Raw genomic sequence first — 16058 nt, 5'->3', positions numbered from 1 at the left:
AAGATCTACAACAACATACTTTTGTGTCTTGGAATGAGATGTCCATCTTTAGAAAATCCATATAATAGCACATTCATAAAATCTAGAGTTGGATGCACTCTTTGTCCTGGGTCATCAGCATTCCTCATATATTATAAAACTAGTGGAATGTGTACCATAAAGTTGCTATGTCTGAAATGCTCTTTTTTGTTCTTTTTACATATAATCATGCACATATAAAATGTAATTCTTTATCAGAAATCTGAAAATCTGATTCCCAAACTGGATTTCAGTATTTATGAAAGGAAGTTTAACATTTAATAAGAACAATTTTAAATGAATAAACTTTTAAAAACCCAGTTTAATTAATAAAAATTTAATTTAATATTAATTTCAGGTATCTTTTTTCAAACATCATGATATATTTTCCATCTGTTAGACAAGCTTTTTAAAGAAAGACTTTCAACTGGGACTATCTTACAAAAATCTCAGATAACTTAATAGTACTTAATATTGGTGTAAACCAGTATGAACCATTGGCAGGATGGAAAACATTTGCTTGAAATGGATATAAGCTCCATGAGGTATGAGTTCCTAGTTTTTGAGAAAATCAATTTAAGGCAAACAATATTTACATTTTTTTTTGAAAATGGTATCTCGTTCTGCCACTCCTTATCTTTTTGTTTGCTACCACCTTCCAAAGAACTAATAAATAAAAATAATAAATTTATGGTTTTTCACTGCAACCACCATTTTATGATGCTTTAAACTCTGTTTTTACTGATAAAATGGTATCAAATTAGTTATCATTCTCTAGAGAGAAACCATTTTTTAGCCTAGTTTGGTTTTATTTCTTGATATTTTATTGGCAAATGTAGTGTTTTATTACTTCCTCTTATTAGTTGAAGATTATTTTTTCTTCAAATAGGGGTATGCCCAAAATTGTTGTAACTCAAAGCAAATGCTTTGTGTTCTGGAAGTTCACCAATCTATTCCAGATGAATCACAATTTGGCAGAAATAAAAATTGGATCATTTTTGTTGCATCGAATTTCTGCTGAAACAAAAATTGCAGAAATGCTTGAGCAGGTTTGTGCAGTAAGCAGGATAAAATTGGCTCACACTGTCCCCTCAGCAGTTTCCAGTGTAGCAGATTTTACTACCCTGATCTTCTCAGTGCTCTCTTTCCTTTTCTCCCTCATGTGCTCTCAGCCACCACCAACATCCAAGCATGTGTTTATGTGTGTGTGTATCAGGGAAGGGTTGCTGTTCCAAGTGCATGCACAGTTGCCTGTAAATAGGTCTGCAAATGTGCAGAACATTTTAAAAATGCAAAAAAAATATGCTGCAGCGACAGGGGAACCGGTTTGGAGCCGTGGCCAGCCTGGTCACTGCCAGTTCTATGATTCAGGCCAACATTCCACTACCAGTTCGGCTGACCCGAACTGACCCGAACCAGTAGCAACCCACGTCTAGTGTGTATCTATGTATGTACACACATACATCCTAGCCTACCAGGATGTTAATTCTTTTATGGTCACAATGAAGTTTATGAACAAACCAATATTAAATCATCATACTTATTACAAGACACACTTTACATGCTTTTTTGTCCAAGTAATTCTGTCAGCACCATGTATACCTATTGGGGGAAGACATTAAAACCAGAGAAAATAGGTGTCTTTGGGGATAAGGTCCACCTTAGTTGAAATAATAATTCACTCATCTGAAAAGATAGATCTGCAACTTGGGGTGCTCCCAGATCCTTATTTTTACTGGATCCAGAGTATATGAAACCTTTGAAGAATAACATTAACAACTAAGTGCCACTTGTGACTCTTCACGAGCTGGTTGAATCTGGCAAGTTCCTCACATTTTGGATAGCTGCCATCTTTATTCCTGAAATTTGGAAAAATGTCTAAAATTTATAAGTAAAAAGTGCAGTCATTAGACTGCTGATATAGTTCAGTATAACTTTGTAGTAGGAATTATTTAAACAGCTACCTTATTTTAAAGTTCTAAATAGTTTACAGGCAATCTGAAGCATTAAGGTTCATCTTCGTTTGGCTATTGGGTTCTGATGGAGAAATCTTTCTAAGGATGAACTACTGACCCACCTTGTTCCCACCTTATAAAATGCATAGTTGACCTCTTGCCAGATGTGGCATTTAGGGAAAAAAGAAGCTAATCTTTTTTTATTAGGCCTTTAATTACTAGGCAATTTTAGTTTGAATTTTAATTGTTTTTAAGCTTCTTAGAGTCAAGTTTGTAAAAAAAATGTGGGCTAGAAATTGAGTCAAATAAAAATATTAACTTACCAGTCCTCTTCCCTGTTTCAAACTGCCTCACCTAATGAAGCAATCAAAAGTGTCTAAATTTTAAATTCTGCAAAATAGAAAATTTAGAATGTATATGGATAAATGACCAGTGTATACAACCATAATCATTTCAAAAAAGGTAGTCACGAGCCAAGGTGGCGCAGTGGTTAAAATGCAGCACTGCAGGCTACTGCTAGATCAGCAGGTCAGCGGTTCAAATCTCACCGGCTCAGGGTTGACTCAGCCTTCCATCCTTCCGAGGTGGGTAAAATGAGGACCCAGATTGTTGGGGGCAATATGCTGACTCTCTGTAAACCGCTTAGAGAGGCCTGAAAGGCCTATGAAGCGGTATATAAGTCCACTGCTATTGCTATTGCTATTGCACACATTCATTATATAATAATGTATAATCATGGTTTAATCACAATTAAATCCAAGTGACGTTCTGAGCACAGCTCAACAATGAAGTTCCTGAGCTGTCCCATAGCTTAACCTACAAGACATTAAATTCAGTAAGTGCTGAAAACTAAAGCCAAGTATGTTAGTGAAAGAGTTAAGGACATGATCACTAGAAGAAAACTTCTGTGGTGCCCCTCACCTTTCCTTGGTGTCTTAACCATGTACCCATTAGTGGTTAATCCAGGACTGAGTATAATGTATAATGATCATGGTTAATTTACAAGCAAATTTGAATCATATGAAAGCTATGATTAATTTCTTAAAAAGTCATAACTGTTAAAATCAAAAACACATGTAGAATGTCATAAATGAGACGTTTCTTTTATAAGTCAATGGGATGTATGATCTGTCTTTTGAATATTTTAATATATTAATACGATTGTGTATAAAAACAATTGTAATGTTAAAACTATTAAAAAGAATGTTAAAATATGCCCGACACATGACCTTGACTATGTTCAAAATGGCCTTGTTGCATTCATGAGAAAGCAAATAGATGTTATAATTCCTAACTCTGATTAACACCTAAAATTGCCAAGTTCATAAAATTTGATTACAAGGATGATACTGGAATTATAATCCCCAGATTTTTTTTATTTCAAAAGTAATCATTAGGTTTTGATCTTGGAGTCAGTCCTTAATTACTTTAGTAGCAAAACCACAGAAAAGAGTAGGAATTAGCAGAGTAGGAGTAGGAATTATCTTCTTATGCTCTTCATTCAAATTAAATTTAGGGTTAAGATGCTAGAACTCTGTCAGGAGCAACCTCACTGTTTGAATTCATTTCTATGATTGTTTAAAATGATTTCCAGTGAAGCTTATTTGTTATTCTGGGTATTTTTGTACACAAAAGTGAAAAGGAATATATTTTACATTTCACATTGGATGATACAAGAGTTTTAAAATGATAGTTGTAATGAAGTGCAACAACAGAAAAGGAGACACTGGATATGAAGTATAATATTTCAAAATGAAGAGCTGTACATAAACTGTATATCAATATTGAATATCAAATTTGAAGGGTCATATTATAAATCAGTATCTCCACATACATAGTGTACATAACATCGTCTACCAAGAATAGAATGACTGAGAACCGTTATACCATATAAAAAGATATCAATTTGTCTGTAAGAATTCCAGAACCCATATTAATGCCGGCCACGTTACAGAAAACTGTTTACAAGGTTTTGAATTCTTTAGTAGTTGCTATGCTATAGGATGAACAAAGAGAAGAGTGGGAGGACAGCCTGAATGACACCAACGCCAAATACATAGCATTTGATAAATAGATGGAATATAAGTGATACAATTGTCATGGTTGGCTCTACATAGAACAGGGATTGTTTCAGCAACTTGGACTTTTTTTTTTTGGCCCTCCATTATGAAGGGAACAACCAACCAACTAACCAATATATAAATAAAGACAATTTATTTATTCAAAACTGTCTAATAAGATAACAGAGATGCTGTTAAAATATGAATGCACTGCTAGCAGAAGTCTTTCCAGAGACAGAAGATCCATCTGTGCACTAAAATTTTCAACTACACACCACAGAGTGATTATTTATAATGCTAACTGGACAATAAGAAATCATAAAGTATTACCATAGTACTTTCCGGGGAAAATAAGTCCCTCCATTGGATGACCCTCCAAAGTAGCATAGAAGAACCTTTTCAGATAAACATGGGTCAGTATGTTTTATATATATATGCTTCCCAGTTGGTGGGATGAGAACAATCATAGTTTGGTTTATAAAGTAGTCTCTAAATTAGAAGACCTAATTTACATACAAAAGTATGAACATGTATGAGTTGAACTTCAGCACCAAATATGCCAAAACTGACCAACATATCCCCATCCCTTAGCACTGAATGCTGCATATGGCCTGCTCCTAATAGCATAGTCTACTCTTTGTCCAAAATCATTAAAAATGTATATTGAAAGTACGGAGTGATATAATCTGGATTATTTAGGTGCATATGAAAGTTGATTAGTGATAGTTATATGTTTTAGTGACTAGATAATGGAAAAAACAGGGATCAGTTTTGCAAAAAGTGTGTACCATTTTGAATATATGTGACCCCCCCCCAAAAAAAAATTAATTCTTCTAGATGGCACAAATAAAAGGATGCAGAAAAACACTTTATCTGTCTACCATGAATCTGAGCAACTGAGGCTTGAGTAGACTAGCATACATTAATGTAGGTTTTCATGTCTCTTATTTGTTACATAATGTTGGGATTCAGGTTTGGTGAACGCAGTCTAGGCAGCTGATTTCCTGATGTTTTGCCAGCAACTCTGGCTAGCAACTTAGGAGACAACATGGCCTGTCAAATGTCTGCCTTGAAGCCTACTTGCCCAAAGTAAACTAACTTACCAGTTTTAGCCTTACCATGCCACATACAGTGTCCCCTGGTTAATTGGAATTGGAATAATGGTGATCAGTTTGGGTATATTTTGTGCAATATGCAACAAGCAGAACTAAAGCCCAGTTTGACCCTAACCATGCTCATATTGCAATGCTATGTAAAGTAGGAACTCAAATATAAGTATTACTTCATAACTGAACATGTTTGTCTACTAAAAGAAAGATCACTTTCCTGGAAATGTGCTGTATAAGCAAAATTTAGCCCCAAATATGAAAGAATGTGTAAGTACAGCAAGAATTTTACGTGCATATATCTGTATGCACTGATGATTGATATGCACTGATGATGCTACCTAATTTGGTAATGAAACTTCTGCAAGAAAACCACCAAGCTTAGAGAGCACCAGGAACCCCACAGTTCAACCCTGACTTAAAAATATTTTCTTCTACCAAAACTAACTACAAGCATCTAAATGATGCTACTTACGATACATGCAATAGAAGTCATGATGAAAGTGCATACTTGTGTTACATGAAATATAATGATCCATATCATCATTTTTGCAGTGCCGTTATAACTTTGGTCACTAAATAAACTATTGTAAGTCAAGGACTACTTGTATATGGTTTCCTTCTATATCATCAACAAACAATGCTCTGAAACATTAATTCAATGTTTCTATCTGCACGCACAATTTGTTGTAGCAATTGTCAGGTTATCAAATATGACTGGTCTCCCTACTCCCATTTCATTGCTGAAATTCTGAGGTGGTTGTTTTTTTAAAGGTGAATTTGACAAGCACTGCCACTTTTCACTTCCTAAATGATTGAAAGGTAAAAAAACTATGTATTTCCCCCCCATTGGAGCAGCAACAGAGAGGGCTATGCAAAATGATGAAAACCACATATCCTCAATGACTAATCCACAGAAAGGAGAGTGACTGGATCTTGCTTTCCCAGTACAAGGGTGGTTGTGTGAGTGTGTGTGTGTGTGTGTGTGTGTGTGTGTGTGTGTGTGTGTAAGGAATCTATCAATTGGGATCTGTGATAAATACTGTCTAGACAAAGATCTGGGCTGTTGTCAAATTGAAGAATGGACTTAAATTCAGACAGCAATTATTTCTTCTCCAGCCAACTAAGCACAGGAGACAAGCCCCTTGAGTCTATATAGTACAGAACAGTCATTAATCACATTTTTAGGTTGCTCCATATCCATCAATCCAAAACAATGTGATATATTTCCATTTTTCTCAACCATTTCAAAATCAAAACAAAAGAAAAACAAAAACAAAATGAAACAAAAGTTGTTTCATTTTTGCCACACTGTTATATATCTGTTTAGTCACTGAATTGAAGCAATGCCACTGTATGTCAAACTAAGACATCATTGCCACTATATGTTTATGGTGGAGATTACAAGCCTATGAAATCGCAGGCTTCTGGGAGTCTCAAAGTTTGAATACTTCCTAACTGTGAAGACATTTAACCAGTGGAATAGCTTGCCTTCAGACATTGTGGGTCCTTCACAGGGGTGGGTTCCTGCCAGTTCTAACCTCTTCTATAGAAGGTTTCACAAATCTACTGTGCTGTTTAGAACTGGTTCCAGCTCCCTCCCCCCCCCGCCCATCCACACAACACTTGCCCCGCCTGCCGCTCACTGATTGGCTGGCTCACCGATTGCCCTGCCCGCTTCTAAGAATACTATCTAAACCTTAAAGTCTTAAAGCTGTCAACTTTGAACACCCCTAGGGTTTTTTTCTAAAGAGTTATGGGTGCAAGGGTCTTGTAACATGACAGCTTTAAGACTTGCGTGCTTCAAATGCCAGAGTTTCTGAGCCAACATTTTGGTTGCTAAGCAAGAGCATTGTTAAGTGAGTTTCACCACATTTTACAAGTTGGCCACACCCACCCAGTCACACAACTTCCAAGCCACTCCCACTTAGTCACGTGGCTGGTAAGCCACTCCCACAAAGCAGGCCACACCCACATAAGAGGTTCTAAAAAAAATTGAAAGCCACCACTGGTCCTTCACCACTGGAGGTCTGTAGAGATAGTCATCCAGGTTATGGTTGCCCAAAGGTGCTGTTTCAAGAGGCAACTGGACTTTCTTGTTTTTCTTTTGAAGACATTTCGCTTCTCATCCTTATCTCTGGCAGGATAGTGTAAGGGTTTATATTCCTTCCTTCCCCAACAATTGCAGACTATACAGGAACTAAGACGACTACTCAGATGAACCCGAGGACACAGATAAACCTCCAAGGACTTCAAGGATCTTCTAAAACAGTGGTTCCCAAAGTGGGGCCCGTGCCCCACAGGGGGGCAATTTGATTTTTAATGGTGGCAATTTGAACCTTGTTTAAATCAAGTTAATGGCCTTTTAGGCTTCCTCTGCCTGAGCAGAGTTTACTTTTTGAGTAAAGTAAGAATTATATGTCACTGGGTGGGGTGGGGGAGAGATCAGGATTTTAAAGATGCTTAGGTGGGGCATGGCCAAAGAAAGGTAGGGAACCACTGGTCTAAAAGAATGCAAATGACCAGCTGTCTGCAAGGAATTTAAATCCTTCCATTCCCCACCATTCTGTCTGAGCTGAAGAAGCTTCTTGGATGAGAAGCGAAACGTCTTCAAAAGAAAAAAAAAACAGAAAGTCCAGGTGCCTCCTGAAAAATTCATCACTGGAGGTTTTACAGAAGAGATTGGACAATCATTTGTCCAGAATAGTATAGGGTCTCCTGTTTCAGCAGGGGGCTCGATTAGAAGACCACCAAGGTCTTTTCCAGCTCTATTCTGATTCTATTCTGCTACTTAAAAGAACCGCAACTCCGCGAACAGAGCATTCCCCCAGCCCTCCCCAACATCCGAGCTACGATCCACGATAAGCTCCCTCTGGCCACGCCCTCTCCGTTTATGAACTTCCCGGCCACGCCTCTTTTTCCCCCACCCCGAGCATCTTCCCTGCCTTCCCCGGGTGGGAAGCTCCGCCCCGCGTCCTCCTGACTCTGCTGCGCGCGCTGCGCGCTGCCTCCTCCACCGCCTGCTCCTCCCCTTCCTGCTTACATGCGAAAAGGCTCTTGCTGCCGCTGGAGCCGACGCGCATTTCTCGGGATACTTTTCCTTCCCGGGCGGAGTTGGGGAGGGCTAACCGGCGGTTTCCGGGAAAACTGGGAGGCATCCCGGTCCTGGCTTTCAGCTGGTAGCTCCCGATGACAAATGATGGCCAGCGGCGGCGGTGGTGAATCGCGACACCCCGCGGAGGGTGGGCTCCCCAATCTGCAGTTTGTCCCCTTCACTAGCGCTCTGGACGCAGGTTTCTGGCATGAGCTCACTCAGAAAAAACTCAATGAATACAAACTGGACGAGTCTCCGAAACCGATCAGAGGCTATTACTATAATGGCAAGTAGACCCGTAAAACACTTTTCCTTCGTGGAGGGGGTTCGAGAGACGCGTCCTGCTGTGTGAACTGGGAGAGTTCAGGTTAGGTTCAGCCTGACGCTGGCACGTCCTTCCAATTCCCCGTGAACTCCATGGGACTTGATATCCCAGTAAACAAGCCTAGCTGGCTTTTCTTACCGCAAGCTAACCTTCCATCCGTGTCCACTATACTGAATATTGGCCGTGGATATGTATCCCTGCCTAGCAGCTTCTGGGTTGCTTAAAGATCTGTTCGTTGGACGTTCACTTGAGTGGGCACTCCTGGTCGGGGATCAGAAGATTGCCACTTGCCCAATGTAGCTGGAACACTGTTCCCATTACCGTCTGAAAGGCTATCCTTAACATAAAAGGCTAGAGGTTAAAGACCATAGAGAACTAGTTTCAACACTCCCAAGTAGTTTACATACATGTATAGATTATGATTCAGCTAATGGGTATTTCTAGAAACACCACCTTCCATGATTAGTTAAGTATAAGTTATGTGTTGCAGCAAGAATATTATGACATAGGTCATATGAGAGACTCTATGTCATAATCGGTTCTCTCCAAGCTGAAGAGCTAGATTGCTCAAGAATAAGGTTAATGGTGAAGATAAATTTTCTTACTGAAATTTGCTGTTGCCCCTTGATGTACAAGAATGCCAAAAACTAAAACATGCTTCCCCCATGCCTCTCAAAAAGAAGTTAAAGCAAAAGGCTTCCCAATTTTTCTGTTGTCCTCTGTTATGTGGCTGTGTTTTGTAAGGGGGAGGAAATGGAGGAAAGGTTTGTGCAAACAGAATAAGTCACATTTTTCTCACATTGTCCTTTGTACAATGCTTCCTGTTATGAAATGGAGAAACAGTTATGAAACTACCACATGGGGAAAGAACATCTGGGCTATTCAGTCATTGACCAAGAATATGACAGATTATCATAAATCTGTCTTCACAGAACATTATATAGAGATGTCCTGGATTGTATAATTGTCAGAATTTTTTAAAACCTGTTTATTTTTTCCTCCCTTTACTAGGAGATCCTCCTGGAATGCCAGCACGTTTAACCCTTGAATTTAGTGCTTTTGATACGTAAGTAATAAATCCTTTATCTTGAGTCTTGAAATAGTTATTAGGATACAGAGGCTGATTCTTAGCATTGTAATCATTAGGCTATAAATCAAGATTTGTATATTAGAATCACGACTCTGTGAGGGCAGTGCTTCAGAATGCCACCACAAATGTCTACTTTATTCTAGTGAGGAGGTATAGAAATGAATATATACAATACACACATTGAGCGAGCTTTGTTTAAATGAACCAAGGATCACCAGCAGTTTTCACTTACTGTTTGGGACAAATAGGATTTCTACTTAGCATAATCATTGCAATGGTTGTTTCTATTCCAGGAGTTGATAGAGACAGATAGAAGAACTGCAGCTATATTAGGTTGGGCCTGTGTTTGGAGTGATGCCAGTTAGTGAGACACTGAACATGCAATGTCTCTAAAGGAAGCTTTCGCTTTGCTATACAGCAGCTCATGAATAGCTTATAACAATTTGTTTTGGATCTTGTGGTGGGGATCAGGTCTCTGTACATTTTAACCACTAGGGGAATAAATCAGTAGTGTACAATTGCTTCCAAAGGCCAGTATGATAACACTAAAGAACCTGGAGACTTTAAGAACTGTGAAAAAAGAATATGAAGGAGCAATCCTCAAAAGAAGCCTAAAGGTTGAAAGTTAAAAAGTCTTGTGGTTGAAAACTGGGACAGATCCAGAAGGAAAAATATAAACCACACGAAAGCTTGACTTGGGCTAGATTGATACAATTCAGCAGGTTTTTGGGGGGCAGGAGCATGGGATGTTGGCCATTATCTTTTTCCAGATATCTTTCAACTTCCCAATCCTTCCAAAGCCCTGGGATTCCATGGTTCCCTTAATCCATCTAGGCCCAACTCTGCTTAGCTTTTGCATCCAGGTGCTGCCACTTACTGAAGAAAAGGGTACTTAAGTGAATAACAGAACTATAGAAGAAATATAAAGCTTAAGCGAGGGAGAGAGAAGGATTGGTAAGCAGAATAAAGGAATAAATAACGGAGTTTGAAGAACAATATTTTTGTTAAAAGATGTTGCAATTTTTAGCATAACATGATCATTCAAGTGTCAGGTAAGCAAGCTTGTCTGAACCCGTGCTTATAGCAAATGTGGAGTTTTAGCGGCTAAGCTCCATTGCACAGATAAAATCTTTGCTGTTTATTTGCAAAAGACTCATGGGTCTGTTTTCCTGCTTAGGGTGAAGTAATGGTTCTACGGAACAGAAACTTAGTGGTCAAGGCTATGCATGTTACTCTGTTCAGGGTCCTAATTGGCTTCCTTTTTACACTCTCCGTCAATCCAATGCCCGCCACCTTTTCTTTTGTAGACAAGGTCCACGCAAAGGCACAATACAACGGTTGAAACTGATGTTGACAGTATATATTACACAGTATACATGGGATGATTTATGTTACTGTCTAAAATATCTTTTAAAATTTCGTTCTTACTTTTAAACTGTTGGTTAAGTATGTGCTAACTACCAGTGATTTTGATTTGTAAAGACTACAGTAAATGCCATATACATTTTAAGATTGTTTCTTTTCCTTCCAGGAATGGCCCAACACCAGCACATTGTTGCCCTGCTGTTGGAATGTTGTATAACACCAATACTTTGGAATCTTTCAAATCCTGTGATAAAAAGCTTCTCCTTGAAGAAGCAGCAACTGAGGTAAGGTAAACCCCCAAACCTGAGGCATGGATGAAAAGCAATGCATCGTTGTTTTGTGAACAATACAGTTCTGCTGAATTGAATAAAATGTATCCCCCAAATTCATATGCATTGTATTTCAAACTTTGATGTCACTTATTTCAAGAAAGGAGTCCTTATATTTCAGCATAAAATTGTCTAATTTATTATTTGGAAGCTCCTATTTTATTGCAGATCAATCAATGAACAGGTACTGTATTCCAGCATTTATTGAACTTTTTTTTTCAGACTGCAGAATTTGTAAGCTAAAATATAAAATTCCTGGAACCCCCAATCGGGAGGTAAAGCTCTAATGAAAAGTTGTGCTTGGATGAACCCCTTCCCTTAATTCCTTGTGGAATTCCATATAACATCTTTGAGAAATACAGAGACTGAACAATTACAATTTTGTGAATGAATAAATAACAAGCAAGAAGAGGAGGGCAAGATGAAGGGTTTTTTTTAAAGAAAAAAGCAAAACTAATCAGTCATGCATGAAGATTGTAGCTTTTTAAATCTAGTATAGAACTCCACAGACATCAACCTTAGTTTTGTTGGCTATGGCTGGCACTTCAGCAATATGTCATAAAATACAGAATGCTATAGATGTTCATTGGAGACAAGGCTCTTAGACTGAGCTCTGAATTTTTAAATGCGCAATTCCAAAATTTCATTACATGCTGCTTAGTTTTGGGCTTCTCAGATGCAGCATTGATTGGATGTTGTGCATTAATATTTGAAACTACTTAAAAAACTGAAGGCAGCATTTTTAAAACTACGACATTTAAATGTATATTGTTGTGTTTTAGAGGACTGTAAATAAGACCAATCATTTATTTCAGTGGTTCCCAAACTTGGCTGGCTGGAGAATTCTGGGAGTTGAAGTCCACAAGTCTTAAAGTTGCCAAGTTTGGGAACCACTGATTTATTTGTTTCTCAGGAAGCTTTCCAAGTGTTCAGTTTATTCTGGGGGCCTTCTGTCTACAAAATATGTTGTTGATCTTGTCCTCCTTTGGAGAATTTTTTGTGTAAATCAGATGGATTGCTTAATGTGATTTGATAATAGTGAGATCAGTGGAATTTTTGTGTTTATTCAATATTTTCCACTTTATAATTATACTTGCACACTAGTTTACACACAAGATTAAACCAAATTAAATTTTGTTGCAATAAATCCATGAAATATGTAGCATATTTTGTTCAACAGCCATGAAATTAGTCACTAATATCCTGGATGATTCTATTTTTTCTCTCTCCCCATAGATATGGGATGCAATAACAACGGGGGATGCCATTAAAAATCCTGTTTTATTGAACAGATTTCTTCTCTTAACATTTGCAGTAAGTTAAATTGTACGAAAAAAGATGCCAAATGCTCCATAGTTATAAACAATACTAATACTGTTATCACTGTATCCCAGTTATTGGACCATGCATCTGCCATCCACAAAGTCCAATCTATTGGAAAATACATTTACAGGTTGTTTTTGTTTAACAACCCTAATTGGGATAAGCATCACTGCTGCTGAGTGAAACAGCTTCTAAGTGGGAAATCTCACGACTAGGTCTGTGCTTTCCACCTGGAAATAAACAGAACTAGTCAGTTTCACATCTTTAACTTTTGTTTGCCTCTTAGTCACTTTTCAGCCCTTTGGAATATTTGAGTGCTTACTTTCTGTCTTGTACACATCAGAAGTAATGTGACCATATTGCAGCAATGCAAACAGGTTATCTTTTTGAAATCCCATTCTCTCCAATCCCTCTGCAAGAGTGAGCGGCAGAAAAAAGCAATTTATTTTTGTAGACAATCTCTCTTCTCTCAATATGATCACATTGCTTTCAATGTATAGACAGGAAAACGACTTACTCTCTTGAAATCTCTTTTTCTCCAATCTCTCTGCTCTCCAAGGGAAGGGGAGAAATAAAAAAAATAGAAAGGTCTGGTACAGGACACTGTGTACTGATCATAATAGCGATCAAATGACTGGTAGATGTTATGAAAGTCATAAATGGGCTGTAAAAGTATTTTTTCAGCCCTGTTGTAACTTTGAACAGTTGCTTAATGAATGGTTGGTAAGTGAGGACTATTGTATACCATTTCTCACACTATTATATTCAATAGTATTTTGCAAATGGGGAGTAAGGGGGAGAATATGCTTGCATAAGAAAAAATATGCATGTGATGGGTAGTATGCCATTCTGGAGATTAAAGGCATGTAATAAATGACAATAAATGGCAATTACAGAAGAATATTCACATGGCTGTCTCACAAGCCATGTGAACATTTTAAAGAGATGGTGAAAAGATGTGCAAGGCTGAGAATTCCATAAAAAGCCTAGAACAGTGTTTCTCAACTTTGGCAACTTGAAGATGTCCGGACTTCAACTCCCAGAATTCCCCAGCCAGGGGAATTCTGGGAGTTGAAGGCCAGACATCTTCAAGTTGCTAAGGTTGAGAAACACTGGCCTAGAATATAAACCAATCTCTTGAGATTCTATTGAAGTATTTGGATTCATTGAGGATGATGGTTAAGAAGCTGGGAGCCATTTCTGATGTTGAAAGAAGTCTATTTTCCTTTGATTCAAAGTGTAAGAATTCGATCAAATTACTCTTTCCAGGTTAATACCAAGTTCTGAAGTATTTATATAATTTCTCCCCTAGGATCTAAAAAGATACCGTTTCTATTACTGGTTTTGTTATCCTGCATTGTATGTCCCAGAAGGTATCCCTTTGGTTAAACAGCCAGTGCCTCTGAATACAAAGTTCTCTCCAGCTCAGGTAATTGAAAACATTACACAGCTATAGTAGCCTAGCACACATAGTACTTTTCATAAGATAGAACATCAAATAATGTATTACATCATTACTAAGCGCAAACACGGTAAATAGTGCTGTATGGATTTTTATATCCACCTCTGCCTGGATGAAATGGGGAATCAGTTTTCGAAACTCTCTTCATTATTTCAGTGACTGACAGGGTTAAATGGGTACTTAGAAAAGGCTTTTTCAAGAGAGATATCTCCATTATAAGACTGTATCCTAACAAAATATGCTACACAGACACTTCTCTTCTACTTCAGTGAACTGTTATTTCTGGCTGGTTTTTTTCCTGGAAGAAATGTTTAACAGAAATTGTGATCTTTGTCCCCATTGGGAGTTGTAGGCATAATCTTCTTCTTTTATCACAGGGTCTTGTGAGATTTTTAATGCTATTTGTTTTTCATGTTCTCTGTTTTTGCTCTGTTGCTCATAAAGTTAGGGTGTAAAGGTATAAAATGGGTTTCTGTCCCTAAATTCAGTAGAGTTGAAATTTGTAAAATTCTCATAGCTCAGAATGTGACTGTTAGCCTGATCAAAGTCTCCTTAAATTGGGAGCAGCTGAACCTGACCCATAAAGAAAACAGTCATTTAGTTTATCATAGTCTTAGACCTGTACAAGAAGTATGTCCATCTGTAAGCGCCTATATATCTGGTCATGACCATCATTCATTCCATAACTTTGGTCGCAACCCGATTTGGTCGTGACCCAAAACCTAACCAAAATTAATGCAGTGGCCACATGAGGTCACTGTTGTTTGGCGCTTCCAAAAAAAATGGTGCGGAAGGGGAAATTGGCCGCGGCCGTGTTTGATCACCACTTGAATATGTGTTTGTGACCAGATTGAAAACTTTTGTGAATTTTTTGGTCGGAACCCGATTTGGTCGTGGTCAGAAGCGCTCATGGCCAAAGGTTTTCCTGTACCTCAAGATACTAGTATATAAAATTTGAGATAAAATTAAAATACATCTATTAAACAACCTGACCAGGTGTGAATAAGAGCCAAAAGGAATAGTCTATCTCTAAGCTATAAATATGATAGTATCTACATAGTAATTACATAAAATTAGAAAGCAGTAGCTGGACATAGGCCAAGTTTGAGTGATCAAGTAAATTCTTGAGTTATAAAGAAGACTTTTTCCTCTTCCCTGTTTTTGGTGTTGGCAACCCACTGTGCATTACGTGGTATCTCAAGAGCTGCCAGCATTTCAGAGGAGGAGAAGCTGTACTCATGGGACAGTTCTTTTTTTTTTTTAATTGAATCCTAACTGTAAAAAATCATTTCCAGTGTGAAAATAGGATTTTCTCTCACAAGGCTTGTAAATCTGAAGAACGACCTGTTTGACCATTTGCAGGGATTTTATAACACACATCTAATACAACGGTTCTGCAGAATTTATTTTCTTGAAAAAGGTTAACGTTACTCAGTGCTACAAACAGCAAGTGATTCCTGGTGGCAGTTCAATATCTGGGGTAATATAAATTAGATAATATAATTGGTGATTAATAATTGAGATGGCAGATTGGTCTCTTGACATTCTTAAAGCGCCACAGGAGGCTAGTTGCTTGCTTGACCTCATTACGCAAGGCAGGGCTGGTTTTTTTTCTCTCTTCCATTTTTGGGTGGGAGCCGGCTCTAGAAGTAAGATTTGTTTTCTGATTCTTAAATTCCCCAATCCAGCTTTTTTTTAAAAACCTCTGGTTGCCATTTTTAAAAAGGTTTGGGATTCTTTAAAGGGTAAAGAAATGCATTGGGTAAATGGAGGTGGGGCGGTTTTATAGCCTGTTTCCAAGGGCTTTTCTAAAATTGGAGCACCCACAGTTCCAGGTGAGCAGCTCACAAACCTCTTGTTTGTATCTGCTTCTAGACCAGGGCTGTCAAACTCCCGGGCCAGATGTGTCCTGCGCTGGCCACGCCCAGTTT

At 38.1% G+C, this 16058-nt stretch overlaps 1 protein-coding gene across 1 annotated transcript in view; it reads left to right on the top strand.

Annotated features, from left to right (window-relative positions):
• The first annotated feature begins 8175 nt into the window (after positions 1 to 8175).
• The window catches only part of ATG7 (autophagy related 7), a 99304-nt gene continuing 91421 nt past the window's right edge, over positions 8176 to 16058 (top strand). The window contains exons 1-5 of the mRNA XM_087709116.1: positions 8176 to 8519; positions 9570 to 9624; positions 11180 to 11297; positions 12579 to 12656; positions 13978 to 14094. Coding sequence (XP_087565242.1) covers positions 8336 to 8519; positions 9570 to 9624; positions 11180 to 11297; positions 12579 to 12656; positions 13978 to 14094 — 552 coding nt within the window. The 5' untranslated portion in view covers positions 8176 to 8335. The remainder of the gene's footprint in view (positions 8520 to 9569; positions 9625 to 11179; positions 11298 to 12578; positions 12657 to 13977; positions 14095 to 16058) is intronic.

The sequence above is a fragment of the Thamnophis sirtalis genome, unplaced genomic scaffold, assembly GCF_051295495.1.
Source record: "Thamnophis sirtalis isolate CommonGarterSnake01/CBP01778 unplaced genomic scaffold, rThaSir2_p1.2 scaffold_3, whole genome shotgun sequence".
Classification (NCBI taxonomy): domain Eukaryota; kingdom Metazoa; phylum Chordata; class Lepidosauria; order Squamata; family Natricidae; genus Thamnophis; species Thamnophis sirtalis.
Note: the sequence above shows the minus strand (reverse complement) of the source record. Positions and strands in the feature narration are given on the sequence as shown.